The sequence below is a fragment of the Marmota monax genome, unplaced genomic scaffold (assembly GCF_021218885.2).
Source record: "Marmota monax isolate L192 unplaced genomic scaffold, Marmota_monax_Labrador192_F-V1.1 WCK01_AAM20220418_F8-fsc00052, whole genome shotgun sequence".
NCBI lineage: Eukaryota > Metazoa > Chordata > Mammalia > Rodentia > Sciuridae > Marmota > Marmota monax.
Genome location: NW_026693473.1, coordinates 7908398 through 7921851, shown reverse-complemented (window position 1 = coordinate 7921851; position 13454 = coordinate 7908398). Strand labels below are relative to the sequence as shown.

General features: G+C 43.2%; 1 protein-coding gene across 1 annotated transcript in view; it reads right to left on the bottom strand.

Annotated features, from left to right (window-relative positions):
• Positions 1-7700: 7700 nt before the first annotated feature.
• Nrros (negative regulator of reactive oxygen species) overlaps positions 7701-13454 on the bottom strand; it is a 30311-nt gene continuing 24557 nt past the window's right edge. The window contains exon 3 of the mRNA XM_046458040.2: positions 7701-10121. Within this exon, the coding sequence (XP_046313996.1) occupies positions 8151-10121 (1971 nt within the window). The 3' untranslated portion in view covers positions 7701-8150. The remainder of the gene's footprint in view (positions 10122-13454) is intronic.

Below are 13454 nucleotides of genomic sequence, written 5' to 3'. Positions count from 1 at the left end.
ACTTCTGGGAAAAAAAGAGTTAAATAGAAAAAAATATTTTTTTTTTTAAGAGAGAGAGAGAGAATTTTTTTAATATTTATTTTTTAGTTTTTGGTGGGGACAACATCTTTATTTTATTTTTATGTGGTGCTGAGGATCGAACCCAGCGCCCCACACATGCCAGGCCAGCGCGTTACCTTGAGCTACATCCCTAGCCCAAACACTATCTTTTGTAACAAAACTGTATGTAAAAGGAAAGAACCTAAAGCAATGATAGCAGCAAAGGTGACCGAGCTTCTGTTTCTATCCTCACCTAATAGGTCATCAATAGTTGCCTGTTAGGAAAACTGTAGAAAATTGAGTTGAGGAAGTAAAATTTACCCATATTTTAAGAGGAAAGTATGACATTTTCAAAAAGTTAGAAAATTGGAGGTATTTCCTTTTCTAATCTACAATTATGATCAAAGTGGAATTTTTGTTGTTCTCTCTTTTTGAGGAAGGATGTTCTACAAAATGAGACACAGAAAATAGAGGAAGATGATATTGTTCAAGCAATCTAGTTCAAGAAGTCATGATTAGCCTGAAAAGCTGGAGAGAAGTGCTCACATACTCCAAATTTTAGGAGAGGTGACCATTAGCAAATCCCTGTTTGTAAACAGTTCTTCCCACAGTTGTCCCAAAGACATATTTAAGAGGACGTTGGGCAGGGGTGAAGGAATGCAGGCAAACAACATTTTAACTGGGATAAAATTGGCATTTGAAGAAAATAGACTACTCTTAGCTTGCTTTATACTGACAAACTTTTTTGTTTGTCAGTATAAAGCAAGCTAAGAGTAGTCTATTTTGGCAATCGATAAACTCTTCAGTGATATAGACAATAAACTTGTTTATATTGATTATAGTGATATCAGTAAATATATAAATACATTATGACCTGTGTCACCAGCACCCGTGGATTTGACCTCAGGGGGCAGGGTGTTATTTCCACTAAATCCCATGAAGTATCTCATAAGTAGTGAGGATGATCACGGCAGTAAAACAATAAAACAAAATCTGACATAAAAGTGATTCTTTCCAATACTGCAAAACTTTGTGGTACAGGCTCACAGAATGGAGATAAAGTCAAGCATTGGGACTGGACCTCATTCCTGACTTCTTGTTTAACCTCATGTAACCTTTGTCTTCCACAATAATCAGATAAAGTATGTTTTATCTCATTATCATGAGTTTGGCTATTATCCAGAGGACCTTCGGACAGCTACCCAATCTAGCCTGTCTCATGTGTAATTTGTCATTTGTCAGGAACTGCATATGGGCAAACTAATCGGTGACAAGACTAGCTACAGGAAATATTGATATTTGTTGAGATTTGCAGAACTGAAAATCATCTTGTGACGAGGCGATTAGAATCAGATGTGCATCATCTGGCCACCCACTGTGAGCAGGCACCCACCCGTCTGGGAACATCCATTAACCACCTATGTAAACCACTCCTCACTCAGTTTTCCAAGCAAGATGGGTTTCATGACATGAGTCCTCTACCTTCTCATCTAACTAGCTTTTCCAAGAAAGTCACCTTCCTTTACTCAACACCTTGTCTCTCGACCTAACCAGCCTGGTGTGTAGTCAGCAGCCGGACACATTCCCATAACTGAGAATTTTTAAGGGCAATAAGCAGCAGTTAGGTCCGTTTCTTTGGTAATATTACCCTAAACGTCTCTTTATACTTTATTTTAAGATCTCCAGCTTTGTTGTCCATTCTGTTGTTTTTCAAAAGGTCCTTTTTATAAAGAGAAATTACTTTCTGGATCCTGATTGATTTGAGAAGCAATTGACATCTGGAATGTACCTCTTCCTCTATATCTCAAGGAAAAAGTGAGCAGTTTTCTTCCTGGAGGCTGGTGTCCCTGATCTGGCCAACAGAGTTTTCCATTTTTTCCCTTTTCCCCCTTTTTTTCTTTATTTCTAACTTGCATTTTGCAGCATTTGGTAAGACAACAGGAAGTGCTAGGCTTCCTCTCCAGGGCATTCAGCTGAAGGATGTGCTCACCACATTGAAAACAGTAGCCGGAAAAGAGAAACACACCCACCCTCCAGAAAGCAAGACCCTCTCCCTGGCCCCCTCACCATGGCTCTCCGTGTCCTCCCCATCCAGGCCCCCTCCTCGTTGGAGGCTAGGAGGCCCGATTAGGGTTGCAACTGTTCAGACCAAGCCAGTGTTCAAGCAAACTCTATCCCCATTAAAACTTGGTTTTACTGTATGGCTCCCCATAATCTCTTCTTATGCATTTTTTTAAGGTCTGTGGGAAAGACTGTTTTCAAATTGTCATCTTCTAATACCATCTCTCTTAAGGATTTTTTTTGTTTGTTTGTTCGTTTGTTTCACTTGTGGTGCTGGGAATTGAACTCAGTCAGAGTCTTGTGCATGGTAGGAAAGTGTTCTACTACCTAACTACATCTCTAGTGCCCCTCTTAAGATTGTGAGATTACGCAAGAGACTTCTCTCAATGTAAGTCACATCGGAGATACTGTTGTGTAAAGTTCCTCAGGGTTAACCATTGAGATTCAGACTCATTTGAGGTCATAATTGCTATGGATGTTCTGCATAACATGGTTTGCTCTGTTGCCCTTTCTTCCTTCCTTCCTTCTTTTTTTTTTTTTTTGAGGGAAGCAGGTACAGGGACTGAACTCAGAGGCTCTTAACAACTGAGCCACATCCCTAGCCACCCCCCCCCCTTTTTTTTTTACTTAGAGACAGGAACATGCTAAGTTGTTTAGGGCCTCCCTAAATGGCTGAGGCAGGCTTTGAACTTGTGATCCTCCTGCCTTAGCCTCCTGTGCCTCTGGGATTACAGGCATGTGCCACCGTGCCTGGACCCCTTTTATTTTTTGAGACAGGGTCTCACTAAGGTGCTTGGGGCCTTGCTAAATTGCTAACTTGCAATTTTCTTGTCTCAGCCTCCCAAGTCACTGGGATTATAGGCATGTACTACCACCCCTGGCTGAATTGCCCCTTATAATCTTAACACCCTTGAAAAAAAGCAAAGCGGAAGATTACTGATGAGAAATTTTAAATATGACAGTTGTTGGGAATCTAGTTTTCATGTTTCACATCTTAAAGGATCTGGAAGGTGGGAGTGCAGGACTGCAAAGCTGAAGAGTGACACAGGTCCAAGAGCCCAATAACCACCAAGGACTGTCACTGTACTGGCATTTAATGGACAATTAAAACAAAAGCTGGGTCTGATATGAAAAACACAAGCAACTCTCAAGAGCAGTCATTAAAAAAAGACAGTTTTTAAAAGTCCTGAGACGTATCATTTGAGAGAAACTCCATCTGAGATGTCAAGGTGTTGCATTGCAAGCTCCTTTGAAGACTTTTCTGGGGTTTAGTTAGTCCCCTTTGACTATCTCCTTGGTAACACCAAGAGTCAAGAACTGCCAAGTTTCAGAATGGGTCAGTGTCTTAACATCTCATAAGTCTGAGTTAGTTACGTTTATTAATGTTTAACTGAATCTTTCTTCCCTGAGAAAGTGCATCTCTAAAAGTTATATGTTTGAAAGATTTGGATCAAGTGATCAGCCTTAAAACTGCCTCCTCCCTGGCAAGACTTTCAGTCTCTAATCAATACTCACATGCACGCTGAACCTTTAAAATCTTGGTGAAAACCAGAGGCCTCTTGATTAGCCTTTCATCAAGATTGTTCAGCAGGAAGACGTTGCACATCAAGAAGAAGGGATTGTGTGAGATTCCTCCCGTTGTAAATTACCTCCAGAAAATCACCACACCATGCTGATGACTTCTTAACAGTCTCAGTTGCAGTAGGTGATCTTCTACTATGCTGGTCTTCCTTACCCCTGCCCCATATGAAGCCTCTTCACATTTCCCATTAATCAGCAAATGCTTACTGTTCAGCAACTTCTTATCACCTTTAGATTGACGGACTCGATAAAGATGGTCAAGTTGCTGAAGCTGCTTTCTCTTAACATAATGATAACATTTCTTAACATAATGATAACATCTTGACCACAGTTCTCTATGACCTTAGGCGAATTTTATCTGCTCTCAGCCTAGGTTTCCCCAAGATTAAGTAATTTTAGCCATATAAAGTATTTAGCACACACAGAGAAAAAGTTTGGTAATCATTAGTGGTAACGAAAGATAAGAAGAGCACTTACTAGTAAGTAAGGAGTATTTTTTTAAATATTTTTTTTAGTTGTAGTTGGACAACAATATCTTTATTTTATTTTTTATGTGGTGCTGAGGATTGAACCCAGAGCCTTGCACATGCTAGGCGAGCGCTCTACCACTAAGTCACAACCCCAGCCCAGGAGTATTTTTTAAATAACATTTTTCCTAGCCCTGCCACCATCTGTTTACTTTGGCCATCACCACACCCAGTCTTAGAGATCTTTAAGGATAGAAACTTCTCCCACTCCAATTTGGGTAAAATCTGAATACATTTGTGATACAATGAGATATGCCATCTTACTCATGTCAACACAGTGACTCAGAGGGACGCCATCTTTAAGGAACTGGCCTTCCTAGCTCTGGCTGCATTCTTAGCATTCTCCCCCAGTTCTGGGATTTTCTATCACAATATCACTAAATAAATAACCAGCTGCATCACCAAGGGTCTCAAAAGGAACCAGATGGTGCATTCCAACAAAGGTAACTCAAGGAGGATTTATAAAGGGACTACTTACAAAGAGTCAGTTAGGGAAAGGCAACCAACAAAGGACAAGGCAGTTACACAGGGCAGAAGAGACAGAACTGTTACCTACCCTAAGCCCAGAGGGAGGGACCAGCACCAAGAGTGGTTCCTAGACCCAGAGGCAGAGATTTATATATAAAGAGCCACCTTGAGAGGAGTGTTATCTTTGGTTGATAGTACCTATTCACCAGTTTGAGACAAATTCAAATGACAAGAGGGTAAATAACTGAACCTCATTTTCCTCTTTCTCTAATCTGTCAAGACTTCTTCTTAGCCAGATAGAACTGGAAGCCAGAGGGAAAGGGAGAAGTCACCTTGGAAGTCACCCTCCTGGGCAACAGAAATATGGAAAGTGGATATGGAGGGGCAAAGGCAAGTTATCTGGCACATTAAGTAAGTAAAAGTGGGTCATGCATGAATCAATAATGATGACAGATGGCCAGTGATATGACCTAAGGATCATTGTTTATCCAATTTCTTGCAACTGGGGTCCTTGGAAAAAATCAACTAAGCTCTAATAACTTATATTGTGCCTCTAACAAAACCTTAAGCTTTTATTTTGACCATATTTTCAATATCTGAATTGTTGTTATTCATGTTAACAGACCAGTCTCTGACATTTATCTTTGATTCTGAACATTTTCCTGTGTGAATATTCTGGCATGTGGCGACTGGGGGTGGACCCCACTTCCCACCCACTGAGGAAGAACTGCTTGGTGCTCGGTTCTGGCTGTATGGGAGATCTTAGGCTGATAACCACCCTGGTCCTACCAAGGAATTCTGGTATCAGGCTCTGTGGGTCTTTCCCTCTCCAGTACTCCCTGAGAGGACATTAGAGTACACTCTCAGAGGTGGATTATAGTATACAAAGCTGGGCAAGGGTACAGAATCTGCTGCAGAAACTGTAGCTCAGGTCTGGAGGCAGAAATCCACACACTCTATTCAACCTTCTCACCACACTGAAAGAAATCCAGAAAATAGCTTTTTTAACTTAGGGATGGAATAAACTAGTAAAGAGAGACCACAGCCTTCTGAAGTCACTATCACCAGCAGAGGTAGGGCTCTGTCCTAATTTCTCAGTCTGAGACCCTACTAGGCAGGGCCCTAAGAGCAGGAAAGGTGGGTGGTCTGTGTGGTGCCACTTGAATAACTTTGAAGGGCCTTCTATACCCCAGAGATGATCTCTCCAGCAGACCTGAGTTTCTGTCTTAACTTTCCATCATTAGAGTCATTCCTTTATATGATGAATTTGTTTCCAGAATATGCTGCTTAAAAGGGAATGGTGCTTGTTATTCTTTTTGTTTGCTCAACATCTTGCTTCCCTTCTTTGTTTTGATAACTCTGTCCCTTATGAGTATTTGCAGGAAGCAGAGCCCAGCTATCATAAACACGTCACTGAGGGGTACAGCATGTGCTGTTCCAGTTCTTCCAGGAGCCAGGCAGGGGCATAGGACCTAAGGTCAAATGACCATACACTTGCTCCAGATTGTGCATTAGCTAGTGAGTGACACAACAGAATTTGGGGGCATTTATTTTCTGCAGTGGGTGGCAGCAGTGGTAGCAATCCTGCAGTGGTGACAGCCATGCAAACCATGGTGTCCAATATTAAAGAGTGATTACAACAATGTTCTCTCAATGATTGTTTTTGACGTAGTGTGGGCTGAGATTCCAACTGCTGCATGGCATCCCCATCCCTACCCATTTTCTGAGCCTCATCCTCAGCCTTACCAGAGAGACTAGAATTTCCCAGCATCCTTGTACTAAATCCCCATGCTGCTTAAATCAGATAGGATCATCTTCAGTTGCAAGAAACTGGGAACGCTGACTGATACAAAGGGTGACACATTAACTCAAGATCAGTCACAGATAGATTCACTTGTCTAAGAAGCTAGTTGTCCCTTTGGGAAATAGCAGGGCCCTAGGGAAAGGGCTCTTTGTTCATGTAGGAAGAAATCAGGAAAGTCTGGTCTTATGGGCATTGGCTGGTGGAGCTTGCCAAGATGGACTGGCCAAAGGCAACCTGAGGGACAGCCATGGCACTGGATGGGGCCACTACAGGATGGAAACATTGATAGGAAATGTGGGGTCACTGTAAGGGCAAAATCTAATGCTATCTAAGGACTGCCACTGTTACTACAGAATGAAATAACCTAGGAGAGTAAACTTCCCTTGGGAAGTTTCTGCTTGTTAAAGTAATGCCACTTTTTTTTTTCTCTTTGATTTCTGACATTTAGTTTACACAGTAATAGAAATATAATAGAAATCAGTTTGTGGGATTTCTGTCCTCTCTCAGTTTCCCTCTTCCACACTGCAGTTAAACCCCTTTAAGATTAATAAGTGGAGATAAAAAAGTTCAAAGACAGTGTGAATTCTCAACTACCAAAAAGACAGGGGCTGTGTCTTTATTATCTTTTCCTAGAAAGGAGCTCAGGACTTGTTCACCATTCACTGAAGGAATGGAGGGAGAGAGGATGTGAGTACAGATGCTGAACACTGGCTAAGAAGTTATTCATGATCCTCTTGAAGAGTATGAGCACACTTCACGCCTTTTTGCATTTCTCTTTATTTTCCCTCAGAACAAAAACTGTTCCTAGTGCTCAGTTTACTGACTGGAGAAACTCTAAGCACAGTTATTGTTCTCTTTAGCTTTTCCATAGAAAGGTCATGTTCATCTGCCAGAGACTCTAGATATGAATCCGGGGACCCTGGAGAGGCCCTGCCACAGGCCCTTTCTCATTTCAGTGGCAACAGGGCCAACATCAGGGGGTGAGACTTGTCTCATGCCAGACCCTCCAGCTGTGCCTGGAAATCATTGTCCTTGCCAAATCCCCAGGGCACTGACTCTCACCCTCCCTAGGACATGCTCTCAAAGGTGTGCTTGCTGTAGAGTAGCACTGGATTGCTACTCTTTTATCTCCATGGATGTCACCAAGGGAAAGGAACTGAAAAACAATAATGGGAAAATACACAAAAGAACATCAGAAAAAGAAAAAAAGGCAAGCTGTGTTTGATTTAAAAAATATTTGAGACACATTGTCTTTTATTTTCATAGTATGTCAATAAATATTTTATCTGGATGATGAGGATGAATCACAAGGGTGGAGGAAGGACTTGAGGGGACTAAAGGATGGAGATATTTAAATTTTTAATTTAAACCTCAACTCATCAGACTTGGCCTCTGCAGCAGATTTTTCGGGGATTGAATCACAGAGTGCTTAACCACTGAACCACATCCCCAGCTCTTTCTGTATTTTATTTAGAGACAGGGTCTCACTGAGTTGCTTAGGGCCTTGCTAAGTTGCTGAGGCTGGCTTTGAACTTGCAGTGCTCCTGCCTTGGCCTCCAGAGCCACTGAGATTACAGGCATACACCACCACACCTGACCTCTGCAGCAGATCTTAAAATCTAGCAAAGAAAGTTGAACAAATCAAATTTCTAACCTGGTATGTCACCAGGTCAGTATACGGAGGACCAGTGGCAGCGGCTCTTGATTACCTGAAGCAAAGGCTTCTTAAAAGTGAGGAAGATCACAGTGCAGGCCACCAATAGGGTGAGGCAGCTGGGGAGAATAAGCACAAGGTAGAGCAGGCCCATGTCTACCCGCTCCCACTTGCAGTCCTGAGGCACGCCGCCTGGCAGCTCCAGCACACGAATGACCTTGGAGGAGAGGTTGCAAGTGACCATGGCCAAGTCGGCGACACTCTTTAGGTGCTGCAGGGCCCCCCATCCCTCCACTCCACAGCAGTCATATGGATTCTGACTGAGGTAGATGGTCTGCAGACTCCTCAGGAGCTGCTCAGACACAGCCCTCTGAGGAAGGGCAGTGAGAGAGTTTCTGCGGAGATCCAGGGTCTGCAGAGCCAGGCTGCTCCTGAACCTCGGGAAGCTAGTCAAGAAATTTCCTGACAGATCCAAGTCCCTCAGATTCCCAAATCCAGAAAAGTCCAATTCTGTGAAGCCAGAATTGAGGCCCACGTTCCTGAGAGATAGGACCTGTAAGGTGCGGGCAATATCCTGGAGAGGAGCAATGCTCCCATTCAGAATCCCCCAGTTGCTGGATAGGTCTAAGTGAGTGAGGGCCGTCCCTTGGAATGGGCAGTCTTGTAATGCCCCTAACCCACAGCCCTCCAGAGAGAGGCTCCTTAAAGATGTCATATTTCTGAAATCCACACAGCTGGGGGGTCCTGCCCTATCTAAGGGAGCTGGCTGGGGACAAAGTAAGACCTGATTATGGCTCATGTCAATTGTAGTGATGTTACTGGCATTGGCAAAAAGGCCAGTGGGGACACCCTGGAGCTGGTTGGAGCTCAGGTTAAACAAGCGGAGGCTCTTTAGGCAGCCCGTAAGCCCTGGAGCCAAGTGCAGCTCTGAGAGCTGGTTGTGGCTCAGGTCTAGTTCTGTAAGTGCGGCTAGGGGCTCATGCTCCCGGATGTGGAGCATCATCAGGCAATTCTGGTTGAGGTTCAGGTGGGAGAGGGAAGGCATTTTCTTTAGGAAGCCATCTGGCAGGTACTGGAACTGGTTCTGGCTCATGTCCAGGAAGTGAAGAGCTGCCAGGTCACTGGAGGCAAACTCTTCCCAGAGGCTGACAGTGGTGATGTTGGTCACGTTGCCGTCCACAAGGAGGAACTGGGCCACCATCTCCTGCGGTGACGAGGTATTGTACAAGTCCCTGTAGAAGCCCATGTTGTTGTCCCGTAGCAGGAGAGTGTGCAACTTACTGCACTGGGGTAGGAGAGGGAAGAACAGCAGTTGGTTGTGAGACAGGTCCAGCATCTCCAGCTCAAAGGCAGCCTCCTCCTTGGCTGCCAGGAACCACTCCAGGGCATTGTAGCTGATGTTTAGAAACTGTAGCTGTGTGAGACCAAAGTCTACAATGCAGGGGAGGTTGTTGTAGGCCAAGTTGAGGCGTCTAAGCTCAGTCAAGCCATCAAAAGCACCACCCTCAATCTCAAAGATGTAGTTCCTCTGCAAATCCAGTTCCCTGAGGTGCTCCAGGCCCTCAAAGACACAGTCATCAAGCCTCATCAGGGTGTTCCTTGCCAGGGACACAGCCTCCAGTGAAGAGAGGTTCTGCAGCATGAGGGCTGCCATGTCTTCCGTTAGGGAGTTTCCTGACAAGTCGAGCCTCCGCAGATCTGGCAGAGTGTGGAGAGCAGCTGCTGTCTCTTTGTAGTTCTCAGAGAGGCAGTTGTCAGCCAGAGCCAGACTGTGCAGGTGGCCTTGCCCCTGGAAGGCATCAAGGCCGATGAGTCCCAGGTGGCAGCTGTGCAGGCTGAGGTTCTCCAGAAGAGGGTACGGCTGGAGGGAATGATTCCACAGGGTCTTGAGAGGGTTGGCGTCCAGGATGAGTGTCTGTGAGTGGGACGGGAGGCTGCTGGGCACTGAAGCAAGGTTCTGCCCTCTGCAGTCGGCAACGCCATCCCCCTAGGTCCAAAACACATGGGTCAGTGGAAAAGACATCTCTAAAGTACAGATTTATGCACAGATACTTGGTTCATTCATCAGACTGTCTCTGAAACCACTGGAAATGACTCTGGAGATTAGAGTTTTTGAAATAGGATAGGAAAATATTCTTTACCTTCACACTTTAAAAATAGCCAAGAGTTGAGTTCCAGGCCTCACTTAAAACACAGGGTGTCAGAGAAGATCTGACATCAGGTGCTGAGAATTGACAACTGTATTTGAAGTTTAGTTTTAACTCTGAGGGTTGAGGACCAGGTCTCTACTTGGATTTGAATTCTGCCTCTGTTGTTTATGTTCTGTGACCTTGGGGAAATAATTTAACCTTCAGTCTGTTCTGCAAAATGAAGATAAAAAGTGGCACCTATTTAGAAGGGTCGTTGTAAGATTAAAGTGGCTCTCATGAGGAGCTTAGCACGGTGCCAGGTACATAGTTGGTACAGGGTAAATGGTTCACACTGCACAGTACCACTGTGACATAATAGTTGGGTATCTACAGCGCCATTGCCCAACAACCAGCTGTATTGTGGCACCTTCATTTCACCCAAAATATTTTTGCCTGGGAAGCTCCCCTATACCTGTATCAAATAAATATGATAGCAGGTCTACTGATTGTGCACTTTAAGGAGACAGAAGAATGGGGTGACCCTGATGTCACAGCAGAAATCATATAAAGCCTTCTTTAACTCAGCCAGATGTTTTATAGAATTGGCAAAAGCATAGGATGTAAGTTAGGTGTTAGTGAAAACAGTTTAAAATGGTAATTTAATAAAGCCATGTTATTCCTTTCTATAGGTTGGAAAACAAGGCCAATGATTGGCTAAAATTGTGGACCCCATCCCTGAGGGCAAATGGAACAGGGAAGAAGAGTCCTGGGTAAGAAATCCAAGTTAGGAGAGCTAACACTCAAGCTGGAAACTTGCTCTCCCACTTCTTAATTTTGGACCCTGGGCAAGGAACTAATCTCTTAGAATTTCAAGTTATTTTATCTTATGTATATTTTTTGGTACTGGAAATTGAACCCAGGGACACTTTATCACTGAGCTTCATCCCCAGTCCTTTTTTTTTTGAAACAGGGTCTTGCTAAGCTGATGAGGGTCTTGCTAAGTGGCTGAGGCTGGCCTTGAACTTGCCATCCTCTTGTCTTAGCCTTCTGAGTCACACTGGGATAACAGGCATGCGCCACAGTGCCCGGCTGAACCTGCAAGTTCTTTATCTGATTTTAAAAACAACATCCTCTGATAATTAAAATGATGCTATATTGAAATATAGAAAAATAAACTCTTCAGTAACCTCAGACTCTCCCTCAGAAAAACACACACTAACTTTTTGTTACATCTCTTTCTCACTCTTTTCTAAAGATATTACCTACCCTTTAAAAAAAATGAGAACAAACTCTACAAGATGTTCAGTAATCTACTCCATTCCCAATAATGCATGATAGACATATTGTTTTGGCAGTAAAAAATAAATTTGATCACATTTCCTTTTAGGAACCATATTAGTACACTGCATGAATAGCAATGATGAAGAACAAGAGTTCTAAGGTTCACTTCATTTGGGTTGTAATTTTCTTTTTGTTTTGTTGTGTTGTGTTGTTTTGGTACTGAGGATGGAACACAGGGCCTCACATAAGTAAGCATGTGTTCTACCGAGTTACACCCCAGTCCTTGACTCTGTTTTTTATCAAATGGGTGACCTTGGGATAGTTACCTCATCAGTAGAACTCTACTACCCTGCCTGCAAAGTGAAAATTATACTTGTATTTTTTATTTTTTTAGGATTGAGTGTGATTGCTTATATAAAACGCATTTATTATGTCCAAAGTTAGTAATAATTATTTGTTTCATCTAATTAATTAATCCCCCATTATTGAACATTTGAGTTGTTTTTAAATCTCCAGATGGATATTAGAATGAATTTGTCAGGTTCCTTCCACACCCTCCACTCCCCCTAAAAAAGTCTTTGGAATTTTGATTGGTATTTCATTACCATTTTACCACTATGGATTAATTTGGGGGAGAACTTGCATTTTTACAGAATTGAATGCCCCCCTCCCCTACCCCAAGACAAGGTGTTTTTCTATATTTGAGTAAGCGTTGGTCTCCTGGCTTCATGGGGAGTCTCTGAAGAGTGCTGTGGTTAGGGGCTTTCCTCAAGCTGTGAGACCCTGTCCTACCACAATTGCTGTAGTAAAGACCTTTGCAATTCTTTGTGGACCCACCAAAGCACTTCAGAGAACACATGGCCACCAGAGCCCCGGAAATCCTTACCATGTCCAGTTCATTTTAACATCAAATGGCCAGTGTAATGACTTGCAAACAGTTCTCAAATTGTAAGAGTCATGGGAAGTCCATTCTTTGAGCTTCCTGGCAGCTGAATCCCTGCTTCTGGCAGCCAAACCAGAAGGGTCAGGCAGAGAGTCTAGCCTGCACCCTGAAAAGCAGCCAAAGGTTTCATGCTTTATTCTTCTTTTATTTATTTATTTTTTTTTTTGAAGTTGTTGACGGACCTTTATTTTCTTTATTTATTTGTATGTGGTGATAAGAATTGAACCCAATGCCTCCCACATGCTAGGCAAACGCTCTACCACTAAGTCACAACCCCAGCCCTCATGCTGTATTCTTTAAAACTCCAGCTGTCATGGTTCTGAACCACTAGCAGTAACCTCTAACCACTAGTCTAGAGTATGCTCCACTATGATATAGGGATTATGAGTCAGACCAATCTGGATTTTTGTTTTGTTTTTTGGTACCAGGGATCAAATCCAGTGATGCCTAACAACTGAGCCATATCCCCAGACTATTTTATTTAGAGACAGGGTCTCACTAAGTTGCTTAGGGCCTTGCTAAATTGCTGAGTTTGGCTTTGAACTCTCAATCCTCCTGTTTCAGCCTCCCGAGCTGCTGGGATTACAAGTATATGACACCACATCTTAGACACCAGGTTTAAAGCCCAGCCCCACCACTGATTAGCTGGTGACACTGAAGCCACTTTGTGCCATAGCCCCTGCTATCTATAAAATAGAGAAGTAATAATAATAATACCTATCAATAATTCCATAACACTGGGTTATTGTGATAATTAAATGAGTTAAAATATGTAAACCACTCTGGCAGTACCTAGTATGAGAAAGATGACAGGGATTGCTGGCCGTTCCCAGGCATTATCTTTAAAACCTTCAGTTAAAGAGCTACACATGGCATTGAGTGAGGCAGATTCACAGTGATCCAGACACTCCTCCTTGACTAACAATCTATCAATCAGGACAAGGTTGGGACAAGAGCAGCAGACAAG